At 52.5% G+C, this 18,705-nt stretch overlaps 1 protein-coding gene across 2 annotated transcripts in view; it reads left to right on the plus strand.

Annotated features, from left to right (window-relative positions):
• LOC100440962 (uncharacterized) overlaps nucleotides 1–18,705 on the plus strand; it is a 129,372-nt gene that overhangs the window by 73,912 nt on the left and 36,755 nt on the right. For both annotated transcript variants that reach the window (XM_054534705.2, XM_054534707.2), the window contains exons 31-38: nucleotides 3,135–3,443; nucleotides 4,229–4,464; nucleotides 4,547–4,708; nucleotides 5,316–5,393; nucleotides 9,450–9,657; nucleotides 13,035–13,201; nucleotides 14,586–14,698; nucleotides 16,191–16,272. In XM_054534705.2, coding sequence (XP_054390680.1) covers nucleotides 3,135–3,443; nucleotides 4,229–4,464; nucleotides 4,547–4,708; nucleotides 5,316–5,393; nucleotides 9,450–9,657; nucleotides 13,035–13,201; nucleotides 14,586–14,698; nucleotides 16,191–16,272 — 1,355 coding nt within the window. The remainder of the gene's footprint in view (nucleotides 1–3,134; nucleotides 3,444–4,228; nucleotides 4,465–4,546; nucleotides 4,709–5,315; nucleotides 5,394–9,449; nucleotides 9,658–13,034; nucleotides 13,202–14,585; nucleotides 14,699–16,190; nucleotides 16,273–18,705) is intronic.

Genomic DNA, 18,705 nt, shown 5'->3' on the forward strand with positions numbered 1-18,705 from the left:
CCACCAGCGCCATGATCTTTCACAAATGCCATGGCAACATCAGGAAGTTACCCCATATGGTCTAAAAAGGGGAGGGTTGTGCCGGCCGCGGTGGCTTACGCCTGTAATCTCAGCACTTTGGGAGGTTGAGGCAGGTGGATCACCTGAGATCAGGAATTCGAGACTAGCCTGGCCAACATGGTGCAACCCCATCTCTACTAAAAATACAAAAAAAAATTAGCCAGGTGTGGTGGCACATGCCTGTAATCGCAGCTACTCAGGAAGCTGAAGCAGGTGAATCACTTGAACCTGGAAGGTGGAGGTTGCAGTGAGAGATGACGCCCCTGCACTCCAGCCTGGGCAACAAGAGCGAAACTCAGTCTCAAAATAAACACAAAGGGGAGGCATGAATAATCCACCCCTAGTTTAGCATATAATCAAGAAATAACCATAGTAATGGGCAACCAGTAGCCCTTAGGGCTGCTCTGTCTGGAGTAGCCATTCTTTATTCCTTTCCTTTCTTAATAAACTTGCTTTTGCTTTGCACCATGGACTTGCCCTGAATTCTTTCTTGTGGGAGATCCAAGAAGCCTCTCTTGGGGTCTGGATCCAGACCGCTTTCCTGTAACACATCCATCTATGTTATTTTTGATGCTTTTCAGAGTGAGTTGTAGACATCAGAATGCCTTACACCCAAATGGATTATCACACACGTCATGAACTAAAGCTCAAAATTTGCTTACAATTCTCCCTGCTCTTAGTCTCCTTCCCTTTCTTCCTTCCTCTGGTGTAAAATTTACATAAAAAGAAATGTGTACATCTCAGCTGGGAGCAGTGGCTCACACCTATAATCCCAGCATTTTGGGAGTCTGAGGAGGGCAGGTTACTTGAGGCTGGGAGTTTCAGACTAGCCTAGGCAACATAGGGAGACTCTGTCGCTACAAAAATTTTTTAAAAATTAGCTGGGCATGGTGATGCATGCCTATAGTCCCAGCTACATGGAGGCTGGGGTGGGAGGATCGCTTGAGCCTGGGAGGTTGACATTACAGTGAGCCATGGTTATGCCACTGCATTCCAGCCTGGGCAACAGAATGAGACCCTGTCTCAAAAAAATAATCAAATTAGTGTCTAGTGGTTTCTCCTTGTGGCTTTAATTTGCATTTCCCTGTTGATGAATGATGTTGAGCCCTTTTTTTTTTTTTTTTTTTTTTTTTTTTTTGAGATGGAGTTTTGCTTTTGTTGCCCAGGCTGGAGTGCAATGGCGCCATCTCAGCTCACTGCAACCTCTGCAATTCTCGTGCCTCAGCCTCCTGAGTAGCTGGGATTACAGGCCTGCATCACCATGTCTGGCTAATTTTTTTTTTGTATTATTAGTAGAGATAGGGTTTCTCCATGTTGGTCAGGCTGGTCTTGAACTCCTGACCTCAGGTGACCTGCCCACCTAGGCCCCCGAAAGTGCTGGGATTATAGGTGTGAGCCACCGTGCCTGGCCAAGCACTTCTTCATGTGTGTTATTTGTTCATGTAGCTTCCTTTGAGACAGGTCACATCAATTTTTTTTTTTACCCATTTATTAAATTGTCTTTTATTGAGTTGTAGATACTCTTTATATATTCTGGAATAGAATATTTTCTTCCATTTTGATTTTTATACCTTTTTTCTTTTTTTTGAGTTGAAGTCTTGTTCTGTCGCTCAAACTGAAGTGCAGTGGGATGATCGTGGCTCACTGCAGCCTCAAACTCCTGGGCTCAAGCAATCCTCCTGCCTTAGCCTCCCAAGTAGCTGGGACTCCAGGTACATGCCACCATGCCCAGATAATTTTTTTTTTTAGAGGTGGGGTCTCCCGTTGTTGCCCAGGCTGGTCTGGAATGCCTGAGCTTAAACAGTCCTCCTACCTCAACTTCCCAAAGTACTAGGATTACAGGTATGAGCCACTGCACCCAGCCTGGCCTGATATTTTTATGCCATTTAGGTTTTTTTTTCCTTATTGCAGTGGCTAAGAAATAACAGTATATGATGTTGAATAAATATGCTAAGAGCAAAAACTCTTACCTTGTTCTCAATCTTACAAAGAAAATGTTCAAAATTTCCACGAATAATTTTAATGTTTGCTATTGGTTTTGCAGAGTTTTTTTTGTTTTTTAGAGACAGAGTCTTGCCCTGTCTCCCAGACTGGAGTACAGTGGTACAATCTCTGCTCACTGCAACCTGCAACCTCTGCCTCTCAGTTTCAAGCGATTCTCCTGCTTTAGCCTCCCAAGTAGCTGGGATTACAGGCATGCGCCATCACACCTGGCTAATTTTTATATTCTTAGTAGACACAGGGTTTCACCATGTTGGCCAGGCTGGTCTCAAACTCCTGACCTCAAGTGATCTGCCTGCCTCAGCTTCCCAAAGTGCTGGGATTACAGGCATGAGCCACCGCGCCTGGCCAGTTTTTATTCTTAAGAATGGGTGTTGAATGTAGTCAAATGCCTTTTCTGAATCTAGTACATATTCATAGGGTTTTTCACTTTAATTTTGTTAATAGAGTGAATTAAATTGGTCTTCAGTGTGAAACCAACCTTGCTTTAGTGGGATTCCCTGCATTTTTTCATGTATTTTTCTTTCCTTCTATATGTAATTGAATTTGGTTTTCTAACACTTTGTTAAGAAAGTTGGTGTCTGTTCATGGCACTATTGGGTTGTAATTTTCCTTTTTTGCAAAGCTCTTGTCAGGTTTGGTATGAGGTTTATGCCAATTTCATAAACCAAGTCGAGTATTCTCTTTTCTTTTCTGAACGACTTTGTATGAGATTGGTGGTGATGTTCCCTAAACGTCTGATCGACTTTACCAGCGAAGACGTCTGGAGCGTTCTTTGTGGGAGTTTTTTGGAAAATGTATAGAGGTATATAAATATATAGCTCTATATTTATATAGAGCTATTCAGATTTTCTGAATTATTTTGTGAATTAGCTCCCTTGATTTTCAGAGTATCCTGGGAGGGAGCTGGTGTACTTTGATGGATTTCACAAATGTGCCATTTCTGACATGAGTTACATGTGCGACATCGTGAATCTAGCAACTTCCTACCCCCAAATTCTTTTCCCTCCTCTCCAAAGCAGCTCATTTCCCTGAGCCGCCCCTGCTCTGTTCTTCTCTACCATCCTCTGCAGGCACCCTCAGGGTCACTGCTGACTCAGCTGAGCTGGGCTTCCTCCTGCGGGACAAGCATGAGAAGGCAGGGAACGACACCAGCGTGCGCAGCGTGACCTGTGTCCTCGTCCAGAACAGCAGCCAGGCCTTGCCTGGAGAGCTCCATCTGAAGGGCCGGCTGCAGGTCCAGACGAGGAACCTGAGGGCCCAGGCCAGCATCCAGGCCCACGCGGCCAGCCTGGCTCTGGGTGGCGCCTGCTCCTGGGGCCCCGGGCACAGCCAGCTTGCGGGTGGCCTGACACACAATATCAGCACACTGAGTGATGCAGGTAGTATGAGTGGTCCAGGCAGAACAGCTTCTTCCTCCAAGACTTTTAAGTCCTGGAGCCAAGGCAGGGGGGATAAATGAGCCTCCAACCCCCAGATTCACATTCCAGCTTCATTTCTTTCCCCTGCTGGCTTCCCTGGCACACCTGCGTCTCCTTCCCGGGGCCGTGATTCAGCCAGAACATGCAGGTTCAGGACACCAGTTGTTACCGTATTGACGTGCTTCAAATCAGATGGTGACAGCCCCTGCCACCAGCCCCCTCCAGGCCTCCCACCCCCCATTCCCTGGGACAGCTCGTGCAGCGTGGACACCTGGCCTAGCCAGGACCCCAAAGATGCCCTCTGGGACCAGAGCTATGAAATAATCCCAACAGCCCCTGCTCAAGCTTCTCAGATGTTCCCTCCAGGCCTGGAGGGGCCCCCAGGTGCAGCAGCAAGGGAGGACACATGATCAGATCCCTGTTTCCCTCTGAGATTTGGGCCCTTTCCTCGGGGAGCTGGAAATCCTAAGGGGACATGGGTCTTAACACCGACTGCGTGTGGCAATTGTGCTGTGAGGTTGGGTCACATGAAATCGCCATTTCTGTGAAATGTTGACAGTTTCAGATAGCTTAACCTGGTATATTGGGGGCAGTAGGACCTGGAGCTGTGGGGCTCAGGGGATTCTCTAGAGAGCAGGTGTGCTGGCCAGGCTCCTGTCATGTTCCCATCCTGACTAAATGCAGTGGACTGGGCTGAGTGGTCTCTGGGGCTCTGCCCACTCCTGCCCACTGGCCTCTTCCCCCAGGACTCCCCTCCAATGCAGGGATGCTCCTGTTTCTCACCCACGTGGCTTCCAACTGCTCAGCACGCCTGGCACTGCGGAACGCGGTGGGTCAGCTAGACGCTGCCCTTGGCCTGGAGGACCTGACCCCTGAGTCCCCGGGCCTCCAGCTCCATGCCAGCCTCCGTCACACCCACACCATGCCCAGCCTCAAGCACTGGGGCCTCCCCTTCTCCTTAGACAGCCATGGGCACTTCCAGGTGAGTGAAGAGGGGGCTGCACCTGGGCCCTCTCGGGGGACAGTGGGTCCCAGGGACACCCAACAGCTTTGCTTCTGCCCAGAGTGTGGGACGCAGTCTGGCGGCCGGGCTGACTGTGAACATGGATGGCGAGCAGCTCCGCGCAGCCTTGGAGAGGAAGGCAGAGGGTGGCCGCCAGGGGCTGGTGCTGGGGCTGCACCACGGCCTCTCAGGGCTGCAGGGCACCCTGCCCTCCCAGCTGGAGGTGAGTGGGTTGGGTGCCCACGTGGGCCAGGTGCAGCCTGTACAAGGCCCTGCCTGGTAGAATGAAGATGGTGGAGGGCCTGGTCCCTCAGTTCCTCCCCGGGGCCCCTACCCTGGAGAAGCCCCACACCCGCAGCTGTCTTCTTCATTGTTCTCAGAAATGAAAAGCAGGAAACCACCTCGGTGCCTGTCCCTGAGGGTGGCTAAACCGTCCATGGTGGGAGAGGGAATGTGAGTGAGCAGCGCTCCTGGCCTGAAGCCAGGCTGTACCATCGCTGACTGTGTGACCACACGCAAGGTGCTTCCTCTTTCCCTGACTTGCGTGACTCAGTTTCCTCATCTGCCACCTCCCCCCATGGTTCCTCTGTGGTTCAGTTAGCACCGTGCCTGGCGTGGAGGCCCTGCATGCTGGGAGCTCCGTTTACCTTCATTTGATGATGATGATGTGGCTTCGCCCTCAAGTCTCTGTGCAAACCTCTCTTTGGGGTTATTTGCCCACGGTGGCTTCTCCAAAGGGCGGCGGGGTCAAGTGGGATCTTGGCACCCATGACAGTTCACTCTGGGGTCAGGGAAGAAGCCAGCCCCTTCCCACCCACTGGTCTCTGTAGGTCAACTGCAGTGGAGACGCCTCGCCCACCCAGCTGTTCGGACGGTGCCGAGGGGACATCGCTGGGCAGCCTCTTGAGGTATGGGGTCTCTGTCCTGGGCTGGATGGTTGTGGGGGGCTGGCACAGCCTGTTCACAGGGGCTGCCTGTGGTGTGGCCCGGGGCTGAGGTCGCTGCCAGGAGATACTCACATGGTCCCACTCCTTCAAGACCCCCCACATCCCTGGTGACATGCACCTGGACTCCCAGTTCCCAGGGGCATCAGCTCAACCTGACGGTCATCGAGTGGTCCCATCTGCAAACACAGGTAGACATCAACCGGGACCCAAGGGTTGCAAGCCCACCTCTGTCATGGGCAGCTGGGTCAGTGGGCAGCTGGACTGGTGGTCGGCATGTCCTGGCATCGTGAGACAAGTGGACCGTGGAACTCAGGGCTGGGGTGCAGTTCAGCTCAGGTGGCTTCAAGCTCTCTCTGCCGAGGGTGCAGGCAGGAAGCACAGTGCCTTTCTCCTTGTCCTGTCTGCCGCCCACCACTGCCACCTAAGCGTCACGGGCTCAGGCATTTCTGTTTTGTGCAGGGTAGTATCCCCAGGTTTAAGACGGGGCCTGGCATGTAGCAGGTGCTCAGTCAACTTTGTTGACCCATGAGTAGCCGTTTCTGCCTCATAAAACAGGTGACATAAAACAGTGAGGGGCCTCACCACCTGCTGCGTGCTCAGGCAATGATCGCAGCTGCTGCCGCTGTTGCTGCTGTTTCTTTTCCTTTCCTTTCCTTTTTTCCTTTCCTTTCCTTTCCTTCCCTTTCCTTTCCGTTCTGTTCCGTTCCATTCCATCCTTTTCTGAGACGGAGTCTTGCTCAGTTGCCCAGGCTTGAGTGTAGCGGCATGACCTCAGCTCACTGCAACCTCTGCCTACCAGGTTCAATTGTCTCCTGCCTCAGCCTGCCAGGTAGGTGGGATTACAGGTGCCCGCCACCACGCCCAGCTAAATTTTTGTATTTTTAGTATAGACAGCGTTTCACCATGTTGGCCAGGCTTGTCTTGAACTCCTGACCTCAAGTGATCGGGCTGTTTCGGCCTCCCAAAGTGCTGGGATTACAGGCGTCGGCCATGTACCCAGCCTGTTCCTGCTGTTTCAATGATAAACCTGCATGCGTTGGGTACAGGGGTTGCAAACTCGAAGACTTTGGGGGCAGGTGGAGAACTGAAATGTGTCACTGGGCTGTGTGGGGGACTACAGAGTGTGTGCCACGTCTCAAACCCTCCACATCATATGCATCTTTTCACATTTCTTGTTGAAAAATATGTGTAATAATGTAAAACCATTTTAAAGTGTACAACTCGGGGATGCTACGTTCGTTCACACTATTCTACAATCATCGGTGCTTGCAAGTTCCAGAACTTTTCAACACCCCAGTGGAAACCCCATACCCATCAGCTGTCCCTCCAATCCCCTCCTCCCTGGTCCCCAACAACCACGAATCTGCCTTCCGTCCCTATGCGTTTGTCTGTTCTGGAAATTTCACACAAACAGAATTATACAAGATGTCGTATATCCCAACACATTGGGAGGCCAAGGTGGGCAGATCACTTGAGGTCAGGAGTTTGAGACCAGCCTGGCCAACATGGTGAAACCCTGTCTCTACTAAAAATACAAAAAATTAGCTGGGCATGGTGGCGCATGCCTGTAATCCCAGCTACTTGGGAGGCGGAGGCAGGAGAATCGTTTGAACCCAGGAGGCGAAGGTTGCAGTGAGCCAAGATTGTGCCATTGCACTCCGGCCTGGGTGGCAGAGCAAGACTCAGTCTCAAAAAAAAAAAAAAACACAAAAAATACCAGCGTGAATGACCACATAAAACTTATCAGCTAAAGGGCCACCAGTTTGCAACCCCTGGTCTAGGGTTGACTGGACCCTGGGAATGCCTACTCCTGGGGGGAAAGTCCAGGGAGCCAGCTGTGTGGTGACGAGGGCTCAGGCCTCAGTTTCCCCAGCTCTGCCCACTGCGGCTGGGGTCAGGGAAGCGCTCCGTGGATAGTGACAGAGAGCTCAGCCCTAGCCTCTCTGCTGTCACACTGAGTGTCTGGATCTGCCCTGAGCCTGAGTGCCTGGGGCCCGTCTGATCTTGGCGCCATCAAGGTCAGCAGTGACACCAGGAGAGGCCTAGCAGGCAGGCATGGGTGTGGCCCAGTGTGGATGGGGACAGTTTGGCAGAGCTGGCCAGCAGTATAGAGCCCCCTGAAACTCAGGACAAGTCCAGCCTTGGGTCCTGTGCTGTCATCCCAGAGGGTGGGTGGCATATGATCAGAGCCTAGCAGACCTGGACCTCCTGTGGGGTCCCACGGCAGAGGCGGCCGTCTTCTGCCTAGAGTGGGGCTTCCCGCACACCCAGTACACAGGCATAATCGGGGAGGGCGTTAAAATGCAGGTTTGATTCAGCAGGTCTGGGGTGGGGCCTGAGACGTTGCATTTCTCAGCCCGGGTGATGCAGTCACGGCTGGGCTGCTGCTCATTCTTTGGGTTGTAGGGGACCAGGGTGTCCTCTCCCCCTCTCTCATTCCTGCTCCTTTATGCCTGGGTAGCTCCTTCAATAATGGTGGTAGAGGTGGTGGAGATTTCACTGAAAGTTTTTTTTGTTTTGTTTTGTTTTTTTTTGTTTTGTTTTGTTTTGTTTTGTTTTTTGAGACGGAGTTTCACCCTTTCGCCCAGGCTGGAGTACAGTAGCCTGATCTCAGCTCACTGCAACCTCCGCCCCCCGGGTTCAAGAGATTCCCCCGCCTCAGCCTCCTGAGTAACTGGGATTATAGACACCCACTACCATGCCTGGCTAATTTTTGTATGTTTAGTAGAGATGGGGTTTTGCCACGTTGGCCAGGATGGTCTCAAACTCCTGACCTCAAGTGATCTGTCTGCCTTTGCCTCCCAAAGTGCCGGGATTACAGGCATGAGCCACTGTGCCTGGCCTCACTGGAGGTTTTACTGAGACAGTTGTGGGGTGGCGTGGGAGGGAATTACATCTCACAGCAGCCTCACTGGAGGTTTTACTGAGACAGTTGTGGGGTGGCGTGGGAGGGAATTACATCTCACAGCAGCCTCACTGGAGGTTTTACTGAGACAGTTGTGGGGTGGTGTGGGAGGGAATTACATCTCACAGCAGAGTTTGAGAAACTTTTCCCATCAAGGGCCAGATAGTAAATGTCTTAGGCTCTGTGGCCCTGCAGTCTCTGCCACAACGCCTCCATCCTGCTGCTATTGTGTTGTGAAAGCAGCCACGGGAATGGGACGTGAACATGTTACCGGAACGGGATCTCGATCCAGACCCCAAGGGAGGGTTCTTGGATCTTGTGCAAGAAAGAATTCAGGGCTGCTGGTTGCCCATTTTTATGGCTATTTCTTGATGATATGGTAAACAAGGGGTGACTTATTCACGCCTCCCCTTTTTAGACAATATAGGGTGACTTCCAGACGTTGCCATGACATCTGTAAACTGTCATGGTGCTGGTGGGAGTGTAGCAGTGAGGACGACCAGAGGTCACTCTTGTCACCGTCTTGGTTTGGTGGGATTTAGCTGGCTTCTTTACTGCAACCTGTTTTATCAGCAAGGTCTTTATGACCTGTATCCTGTGCTGACCTCCTATGTCATCTTGTGTCTTAGGATGCCTAACCTCCTGGGAATGCAGCCCAGTAGGTCTCAGCCTCATTTTACCCAGCCCCTATTCAAGATGGAGTTGCTCTGGTTCAAATGCCTCTGACAAACAGGCAGGGCTGTGTTCCAATAACTTTATTGACAACAACAGATGTATGCTGTGGTTTGCAACCTGTTTCGCACCAGCCAGGACATCTTGGTCTTCCCAAAGTCTTTCTCCAGCCGTCCTCCCCGGGCTCACTATCCCCTGCCTGTCCCGCTTCCTGATTGCTTTCTCCGTGTTTTCTCTGTGGTCTCCTGGGTGCATGTGTAATTAGCTGCAGTAACCACGTTGGTTATCAAACCTGCTCCTTCAAGAGGGTTTGAGTTCCTCCCACCGCAGCGACGTGGGTGGCACTGATAACCCCAGGGTTTGTGGGAGCCAGTGCCAGCTTGACCCAGGCTGGCTCTCTCTGCACAGGGCGGTCCGGTATCTCCTTGGTGTCATTCCAGGTCTCTGTGGACATTCACAATGGCAGCTCCGGCTTCGAGCATTCTGGACGCATCCTGATGGGGCCCACATTCCTCAACTACTCTGTGAGCTGCTGTTACCATGATGGGCACCTGGGGCTCTCCGGCTGGAGCTGGCACAACAGTGAGGCTTTGTTGTGGGCGGGGTTCCCAGGCGAGGCCTGCCTCAGCGCTGAGCTGCAGATACACGGTAAGGCACTCAGCGCACAGCCCCGGGACTGGCGAGCTGGCTTCCTCCATGCCTGGGCCAGCCCAGCAGCCCCAGGCCTGGACCCAGGTGGCATACCCATCAAGCCCAGTGTGGCTCTGGGCTCCAGGACAACCAGGACAGCCTTGCCTGTCAATGACCTAACTCCCGAGGCAGGTGGATTAGTTTTCTAGGACTTCCACAACAAAGTCCCACACACTGGATGGCTTAAAACATAGAAATCTTAGCTAGGTGTGGTGGCGCACGTGTATGGTCCTAGCTACTCGGGAGGCTGAGGCAGGGGATCGCTTGAGACAGAAGGTTGAGGCTGCAATGAGCTATGATTGCAACACTGCCCTCCAGCCTGGGTGACAGAATGAAACCCTGTCTCAAAATAAAAACAAAAACAATCAACAGTGGATTGAGGGCCTGTCTGACTTGAATATGACCTTATTTTTACTTAATTACATCTGTAAAGACCTTATTTTTAAATAAAGTCATATTCACAGGACAGAGGGTGAGGGGGTTGGGACTTCAATATCTCTTTTGGGGGACACGGTTCAACCCATTATGGTGGGAAGATAAAAGCAACAAGAGGAGCCAGCACTGGCTGAGCACTTATTGCATACATGCCAGGCAAGCTGTGTACACACGAGAGCTCAATACAGTACAGCCGTCCCGATCACACAGGGGGAAAGTCAAAGCTCTTAGAGGGGCCTATGAGCCATCAGAATCCACACCCTTCCCCCATCTGACCTCGTCTCCCAGCCCCCAGCCCTACTCGTTCCACTCCTTGCTATTCTTCAACACGCCAGGCTTGCTGCGGCCCCAGGACCTTGGCACGGGCTGATCCTGCTGCCTGGAATGTGTCTCTCCCACACGCCTGCCTGGCTCCCTCACCTCCCTTAGGTATTTTTCCATTGGCATCTCAGGGAGGCCTCTCTTTTCCACCTCCCCATCTCCTCCCATCCCCTCCCATCTCTCTCCCCAGCTCTGTCATTTGAACACACTGTGTAGCATACAAATACCTTTGTTTCTCATTCTTTCTATGCTAGAATCACCAGAATGTGTGCTCCGTGAGGGCAGGGAGGATTTTTGTCTGCTTCGCCGTAGGGTACATAGTAGGTATTGAATGGGTGCGTAAACGAGCCTATGAGGTAGGGTTAGGAACACCATTCCCATTCTGCAGATGAGGAATGGAGGCTCAGAGAGGTTGAGTCACCTGGTCCAGGCCACACAGCTGGTAATGACGGAGTGAGGATTGAACCCAGAGCCATCCTCTGACCCCCATATAGATTATGGAGACTTGGCTTTTGGCCATTCAGGACCCCGGGAACTCCCCAGTCCCCTAGGGGAGTCCTTCTGTTGGCCTCAAATTTTTTTATTTTGGGGGCCGGGTGCAATGGCTCATGCCTGTAATCCTAGCACTTTGGGAGGCCTAGGCGGGTGGATCATTTGAGGTCAGGAGTTTGAGACTAGCCTGGCCAACATGGTGAAAGCCTGTCTCTACAAAAAAAATTAGCTGAGCATGGTGGTGCATGCCTGTAGTCCCAGCTATTCAGGAGCCTGAGGCACAAGAATCACTTGAACCCGGGAGGCGGAGGTTGCAGTGAGCCGAGATCACACCACTGCACTCCAGCCTGGGTGACAGAGTGAAACTCTGTCTCAAAAAAATAAACAACACTTTGGGAGGCCAAGGCAGGCGGATCAGGAGGTCAGGAGATCGAGACCATCCTGGCTAACATGGTGAAACCCCGTCTCTACTAAAAATACAAAAAATTAGCCGGGCGTGGTGGCACACGCCTGTAGTCCCAGCTACTCAGGAGGCTGAGGCAGGAGAATGACGTGAACCTGGAAGGAGGAGCTTGCAGTGAGTGGAGATCGCGCCACTGCATTCCAGCGTGGGTGACAGAGTGAGACTCCGTCACAAAAAAAAAAAAAAAAAAAACACTTTATTTTTGGCCCTCAGCCTCCTGAGGGGTGAACAGAGGACAGGATCACATGGGGAAATTGTCCCCAGTCTGAGTTGACCTCAGGGTTTGTTAGGGACATGACAGCCGAGTGAGGGGAGGCCATTCTGGATGACCACCTCCACGCCGCTCTAGTTCTGGACCCAGGATGCCTGATATGGCTGCCCCCAGCCAAGAGTGACCTCTCCCTTCTCCCACTGCTGTCCACAGTCTGCTGTCCCCACCTCCCAGGGATGCTCTCTGCCTGTCATTAACATTCTTGGTGTGTCTGACAGCCGGGTGCTCCCAGGTGTGGGGATTGTGTCCCCTGTCTCCTCGTGCCCTGCACATAGTAGGTACATGTGGTTGAATGTTGAACGAGGAAGGAAGGAAGCATTTCCTGAGGCCTCCTGCATGTCCCACAAGTGGTCCTCTCCCGTGTGTTACCCCATTCACTCTGGACGCTGTCCCTTGAGGCGGGCGGGCTGTGCCCACCTCATAGATAAGGAAGTCGAGGCTCAGAGCTGCAGAGCTCGTCCACCCTGCTGGCCAGATGGGAGGTGCTGGAGCCTGGCTGAGTGTCACCTGGGCCTGAGCCATGAGCTGCACCCCACGGGAACCTGGCATCTGACATAGAGTCGGCGCCATCTGTTTGCTCTAGGGCTCCCGGACCCGATGAGTTTCTCTGTATAGCAAAGGGAGTTTAAGTCAAAGAAGAAACTCCTAACTGCGAGCCAAAATCTCCTGTTCTGCAGCGGGTGATGGGAAGGACGGGACCCTCCAGCCAGGGCCAGGTGGCTGCAGGTAGATGTCAGTGGCCACAGTGGCCATTTGTGGAGAGCAGACCTCATGCTGATTCCTCGGCAGGCTACCCCTCCATAATCCTCAGGAATCCCTGCAGAGAAGCCTTTCATCCCGCAGTCATTCAGAAAGCACTCACTGCACCCCCGCTGTGTGTCAGGAGCTGTCCTAAGGGAAATCCCGCCCCCAGGCACTGACCTTCTGGTGGGGTGAGAGTTTCAGGAGCAGGAACCTAGTAAGTAAGTGAGCGAGATCATTTCAGGTTGTGCTGGAAACCACACTCCAGGGAGATGGGATGGAGGATGTCTGGCAGCAAAGGACTGGGAGGGACTTCAGATGGGCAGTCAAGGGAGGCTTCTTGGAGGAGGTGTCATTTCAGCAACTTCAACTTCAATGACAGAAGGAGCCACCCAGGCCTAGATCCTTAGGGACAAATTATGACAGATGATGTCAAGGAGGCTCAAAGGGGTTGACCCCACCCAGCACCCACGCTGTGGCAGCCTTGCCCTTTCCTGCTGGTGCTGTGTTTGAGGGCCACAGGGCATGTCCTCTCCTGTAGTCTGGTGTGTTCCTGGGCTGGGAAGGGAGGTGGACCTGTCTTCAGTAGCCCATGCCATTCTCTGTCTCTAGAGACCCAGACCCAGGCCAGGCTGGCCCTCCATGGTGGGGACAGTGGAGTCAGCGTGGACCTGGCAGCCCTGGTGGCTCGGCCACGGCGTGGCCCACTGCAGCTGGTGGCCAATGCCAGCCACGCGGTGCCTGCTCTCCAGAGGCTGGGCCTGCCCTTCACCAGCCAGGTAAGGAGTGGATGGGGCAGGACCTCCCTCCAAATTCTGTCCCCTCTGTCCAATTCCTGGTGTGCAGAGGACCCGCTGTGTGCAGGGTGGGTGGGGACGACCAGGCCTTGGGTCTCCCCAGTACTTGACAATTTACAAAGACTTCATTCATAATCGCTATAACCAGGTCTGCTGAGCAGTCTTTGCATTTCCAATCACACGGCTGGTGTGGAGGGGTGCCCTGGAGCCTTGTCTGGCTCCTGCCCTGCATCCTTCTGCCCTGCGGTCTTGGGTCAGAATTAAAGCTCCTGCTTGTCAAGCACCTGTACCATGCACAGCCCCCTTCAGAGGGTTTATGGGAGTTCATTAGTCTCATCCTCCTCACACCCCAGAGAGAGGCAGGATGGCACCATCCTTACCAAGGCCCTCTCCAGTGTTCAGATCCCAGCTCTGCTGCTTGCCAGCTGTGTGGCCTTGGGCAAATTCCTTCACCTGTCTGTGGCCTCATCTCTTCATCTGCAAAACGGGGATGATATTACCTATAATATGCAGGTTGTGAGGATCGAGTGAGTTCATTCCATTAATGCCTGAGTAGATGCTTAAGCACCTGCTGTGATGAAGGCGAAGATGAAGATGCTGATGGTGTGACAATGATTATTATCATCGTCCATCATCATCATCTCTGGGTCACACGTGAGAGTGTGGGTGACTCGCCCAAGGTCACCTAGCAAGTTAGCAGCAAAATAGGGACTCAGACTTGGCACCCAGGCCCTTCCTCACGGTGTCCTCCTGCCTCGGTGAAGAGGAACCCACATGGGGTCATGCCCTGATCACTGTCACTTGGCATGAACTCGTCCTGCTTGGCTGGGCCCTCTTTCTCCAAGAGCCACAGAGCATATTCCAGAGCCAGGCGCCAGTGCTTCTTTCACACCCTCCTGTTTCAGGTTACCCAGCAACCCCTGCCCTAGTCCACTCTGCTGTGGGAGGAGGGAGCAGCTCCCCGGGGGTCAGGGGGCCAGGATGTCACCGCTCCTGCAAAGGATCTCAGCCCTGTACCCCACAACTGAGTAGACTGGATACCCCGTGCCCTTGACTTCATCTAAACCCTTTGCTGGCCTCGAGGTCAAGTGACAGGGAGCCCTCCCGGGAGCACAGTCTTTGCTGACATCTGGGCTGCAGCTGTCCTTTGGGGTCCCTCGGTGGGTACTGCCAACCTGAGCTGCAATAGGGGCTGACCCCGGCCCTGCATCCTCAGCACCTGGGAGAGTGTTGGATGAGCCAGGCCATGCTGGGCTTGGGGACAGGGATGTGCTGGGCTGTAGAGCTTGGCTGGGGTCCCCACCTGGCCTGTGAGGCTCCTCAGGCTGTCTACACCCGCACGTCTCACAGCCTGCTTCCTCCTCAGCTCATGTTCCAAGGACTCTGGGAGGCAGAAGAGATGAGCTCCTCACTGCAGCTGACCTGTGATTCTCAGGCCACCTTGGTCTTTGACGTCCGTAGCCAGAACCAGGCAGTCAGGTGAGGGGGGCCCCCAGGAGGAGAAGAGTCAGGGGGAGGAACCATTGACTGGGCACCTACTGCGCACCATCGCTGGACACAGCACCTCTCAATCCTCTGCTCAGCACTGCTGCATAAATACGGGCGGGGAGGCTCAGAGAGGCCACGCGACTTTTCCAAGGTCACACAGCTATAAAAATCCCTCAGCCTCTCCAGGCAGGGCACTGATGAGTTCTCAGTCTCAGAAACTAAGTGCATCCCAGGCCCCAAACACTTATTAATAACTATTACTGCCCTTAGGCCTGGGGGCCTGATGAGGTGCTTGGTGCTCTTACGTGTGTACTAAGTCAGGGGCCACCAGCCAGGCTCTAGCGCTCAGGTCTCAGCAGTGAGGGAGGGGGTGAGTAAGCCACTTGTTGAAGGGGTAGACCAGTGGTTGTCACCTAGGGGCGAGTTTCCCCCCAGGGACTTTCAGCAAAGTCTGGGGAATTTCTGGTTGCTACACTGGGGAGGGGGACACTGAGATCAGTGTATAGAGGCCACGGATGCTGCTAAACATCTTACAGTGCCCAGGACACACCCACGACTGTGAAGTCCATGAGCCACGATGTCAAGGCTGAGACATGGAGGTGGAGAGGAACCTGACAGGAGGGTGTGGCACCCTGGAGTTAGCAACAGGGGAGACAGGCCTGGCACAGCGGCTCCCACCTGTAATCCCAGTGCTTTGGGAGGTCGAGGTGGGTGGATTGCTTAAGCCCAGAAGCTTGAGGCCAACCTGGGCAACATAGTGAGATCCCCATTGCTACAAAAAATCTTAAAAATGAGCCTGGTATGGTGACGCACGCTTGTAGTCCCAACTGCTTAGGAGTTCTGAGGCAGGAGGATCACTTGGGTCTGGGAGATCGAGGCTGCAGTGAGCAGAGATGGCACCACTGCACTCCAGCCTGGGTGACGGAGAAAGACCCTGTCTCTAGTGAAGAAGGAAAAAAAAAGAGAAAAACGTGGAGACTCTAACCACCCTGGCCTGGAGGAGTGAGGGGAGGGGTGCTATGTGAGGAGGATCCCTGGGAGGGAGTCAGGGGGTTAAAATTCTGCTGTCCAGGCCCTGCTGCGGCTCCCATGGGACCAACCCAAGAAAACTCATTGATGGACTCATGGAAGGCTTGAAGCCCAGAGGCATGTTTAACCCTTGATACCAATGGGGAAACTGAGGCTCAGGGGAAACTGAGGCTCAGAGAGGGGCAACCAAGAAGCTTGCCCCTGGTGCCAGAGCTAGGCAGAGGCCAAGCCTGACTCAAATCCAGGTAACTTGGCTCCAGAGTACAGCCCTAACCAGGGCACCGTATGGCCCTTGGGCCTCAGGGTGTGTGAATAGGCCTGCGGTGGGCCACTGATGTGATCCTGGCTCTCTGACTCTCTCTCGGGGAAGTCACCTTGGTCTCGACCTGGCCCTGGGGGCACTGGACAAGGTGCTGTCTCGCCAGCTTCAGGCCTTCTCTTTCCTTCCTTGTAGCAAAGAGCTGCTGTTCTCAGGCCGGCATCGCCTCCCCTCCCTCCTGGGTCTCTGCCCCAGCTCAGCCTCGGCCTCAGCTAAGGTAACTGTGCCCCAGCTGCCTGGCTCCTAACTGGTTCCAGATGCCCAGCCCGAGGCAGGAGGGGGCCAGGCCCCTCTGGGGAGTGTTAACGCATGCACATCTGTTCCCCAGCCTGCAGCAGGCTCCAGTGGGCAACCCTCGGAAACCCCTGGCTCCCGCTTTCCCACACATACCCATGTTTACATTCCTGGGCCAGCCCCCGTGGCCCCCATTCAGGCCCACAAGCCCTTCAGGAGATGGGGGAGGCCTCCTCACCCAGTGCCTGGCGTCTGACATTGCCTCACCAGCCTGGCACACTTGTAGAAGTTGGAGCAGATGACACAGCCCTTTGGAGCTGAGCCAGCGTCACCCCCATCTCTGCCCTGCAATGCAGGACTTGGGGGTCATAGGAGTGGACAGAGGGCCCAGTAGTCTTAGGCCAGGTTCCTCTGTCCCTCTGAGCTGTTATTGTCTGTGCCCAAATCCGGAGCTCCTGGAGGGCATGCCTAGTGCCTGGCACAGGGCCCAGCACACAGTAGTTGTTCAGTAAAAAAATAGGGCATGAATAGGTGAGTGCATGCATGAATGGTCACATGTGCAACTGGTCACTTCATTTTCCTACCAGCCACCATGTTTTGGTAGGCATTCTCCCAGCCCTGGCCCAGGCCACCTTTGTCTACAGAGCGTGCGCTATGTGCTGGGTCCCCTACCGCATTTACACATGATTTTGGAGTTCCTCAAACTTCGCTACAACTGCACAGTCATTCAGGGAACTTCTTTATTTATCTGTTTATTTTATTTATTTATTTTTTGAGACAGAGTCTCTCTCTGTCGCCCAGGCTGGAGTGCAGTGGCACAATTTCAGCTCACTGCAACCTCCGCCTCCCCGGTTCAAGCGATTCTCCCGCCCCAGCCTCCTGAGTAGCTGGAATTACAGGCGTGCACCACCACGCCTGGCTAATTTTTGTATTTTTGGTAGAGACGGGGTTTCACCGTGATATCCAGGCTGGTCGCAAACTCCTGACCTCAAATGATCCACCCACCTCGGCCTCCCAAAGTGTTGAGATTACAGGCGTGAGCCACCGCGCCCAGCCTTATTTTTTATTTTTAATTTTTAAAATTTCTTTTTGAGACAGGGTCTTGCTCTGTCACCCAGGCTGGAGTGTGGTGATGTGATCATAGCTCACTGCAGCCTCAAACTCCTGGGTGCAAGTGATCCTCCTGCCTCAGCCTCTGGGGTAGCTGGGACTACAGGTGGTACCACCACACCTGGCTCCATTCCGGGAGCTTCTTAGTTTTTTCCCAAGTTTTATTTTGAGTCATTTCAAACTATATAAAAGCTACTGTAGGACAGTGAACATTGACCATTTGTTAATATCTTTCCATCTTTCTTATCTATGTTACATAAATTTGTATCATCAGACACACATTTTTTCTGTATCATTAAGAATTAATATAGAGATGTTTCTGAAGACATCAGCTTTTTACTCTGAAATACTTCAACTATTTCCTGTAACACAGGAAATACTGTGTGATTTAACACAGTAATTACAACATTCAGGAAACTGAATGTTGAAGTAATACCTTCATTTAATGTACAGCCCATATACAATTTCCCAGCTTTCCCACTAATGTTCTTTCAAAAAACTGTTTTGTTTTGTTTTAAATCCGGGATGCAGGCCAAGATCACACAGCATGCGTAGTTGCCATGTCTTTTTAATTTTCTTAATCTAGAACAGAGGTCTACAAACTTTTATTGTAAAGTAAAATGTTATGGGGGTTGCAAGCCTTATGGTCCCTGTTACAACTCATCAGAATTGTCACTGTAACACAAAAGCAGCTATAGACGATATGTAAGTGAATAGACATGGCTGTTACAATAAAACTTTTTATAAAATCAGGTTGTGGGCCAAATTTGACCCAAAAGCCAATTCCTGATCTAGAATATTCTCCTTCTACACCCTACCTTTCCTTACCCAATGTTTTATTTATTTATTTATTTATTTATTTATTTTTGCTTTTTTTGAGATGAAATTTCACTCTGTCACCCAGGCTGGAGTGCAGTGGTGCGATCTTGACTCACTGCAACCTCCGCCCCCTGGGTTTATGCAATTCTCCTGCCTCAGCCTCCTGAGTAGCTGGGATTACAGGCATGCAGTACCATGCCTGGCTAATTTTTGTATTTTTAGTGGAGATGGGGTTTCGCCATATTGGCCAGGCTGGTCTCGAACTCCTGACCTCAAATGATCCACCCACCTCAGCCTCCCAAAGTGCTGGGATTACAGGCATGAGTCACTGCATCTGGCCCCCCAACATTTTATTATACAATTTTTTAGACACTAAAAAATTGAAGTAGTTTTACAATGAATACCCACATTTATTTTATTTCACATAATCACATAGCTCTCTATCCATCCATCTTATTTTTGGATATATTTCAAAGTAAGTTGCAGA

The sequence above is a fragment of the Pongo abelii genome, chromosome 18 (genome assembly GCF_028885655.2).
Source record: "Pongo abelii isolate AG06213 chromosome 18, NHGRI_mPonAbe1-v2.0_pri, whole genome shotgun sequence".
Taxonomy (NCBI): Eukaryota; Metazoa; Chordata; class Mammalia; order Primates; family Hominidae; genus Pongo; species Pongo abelii.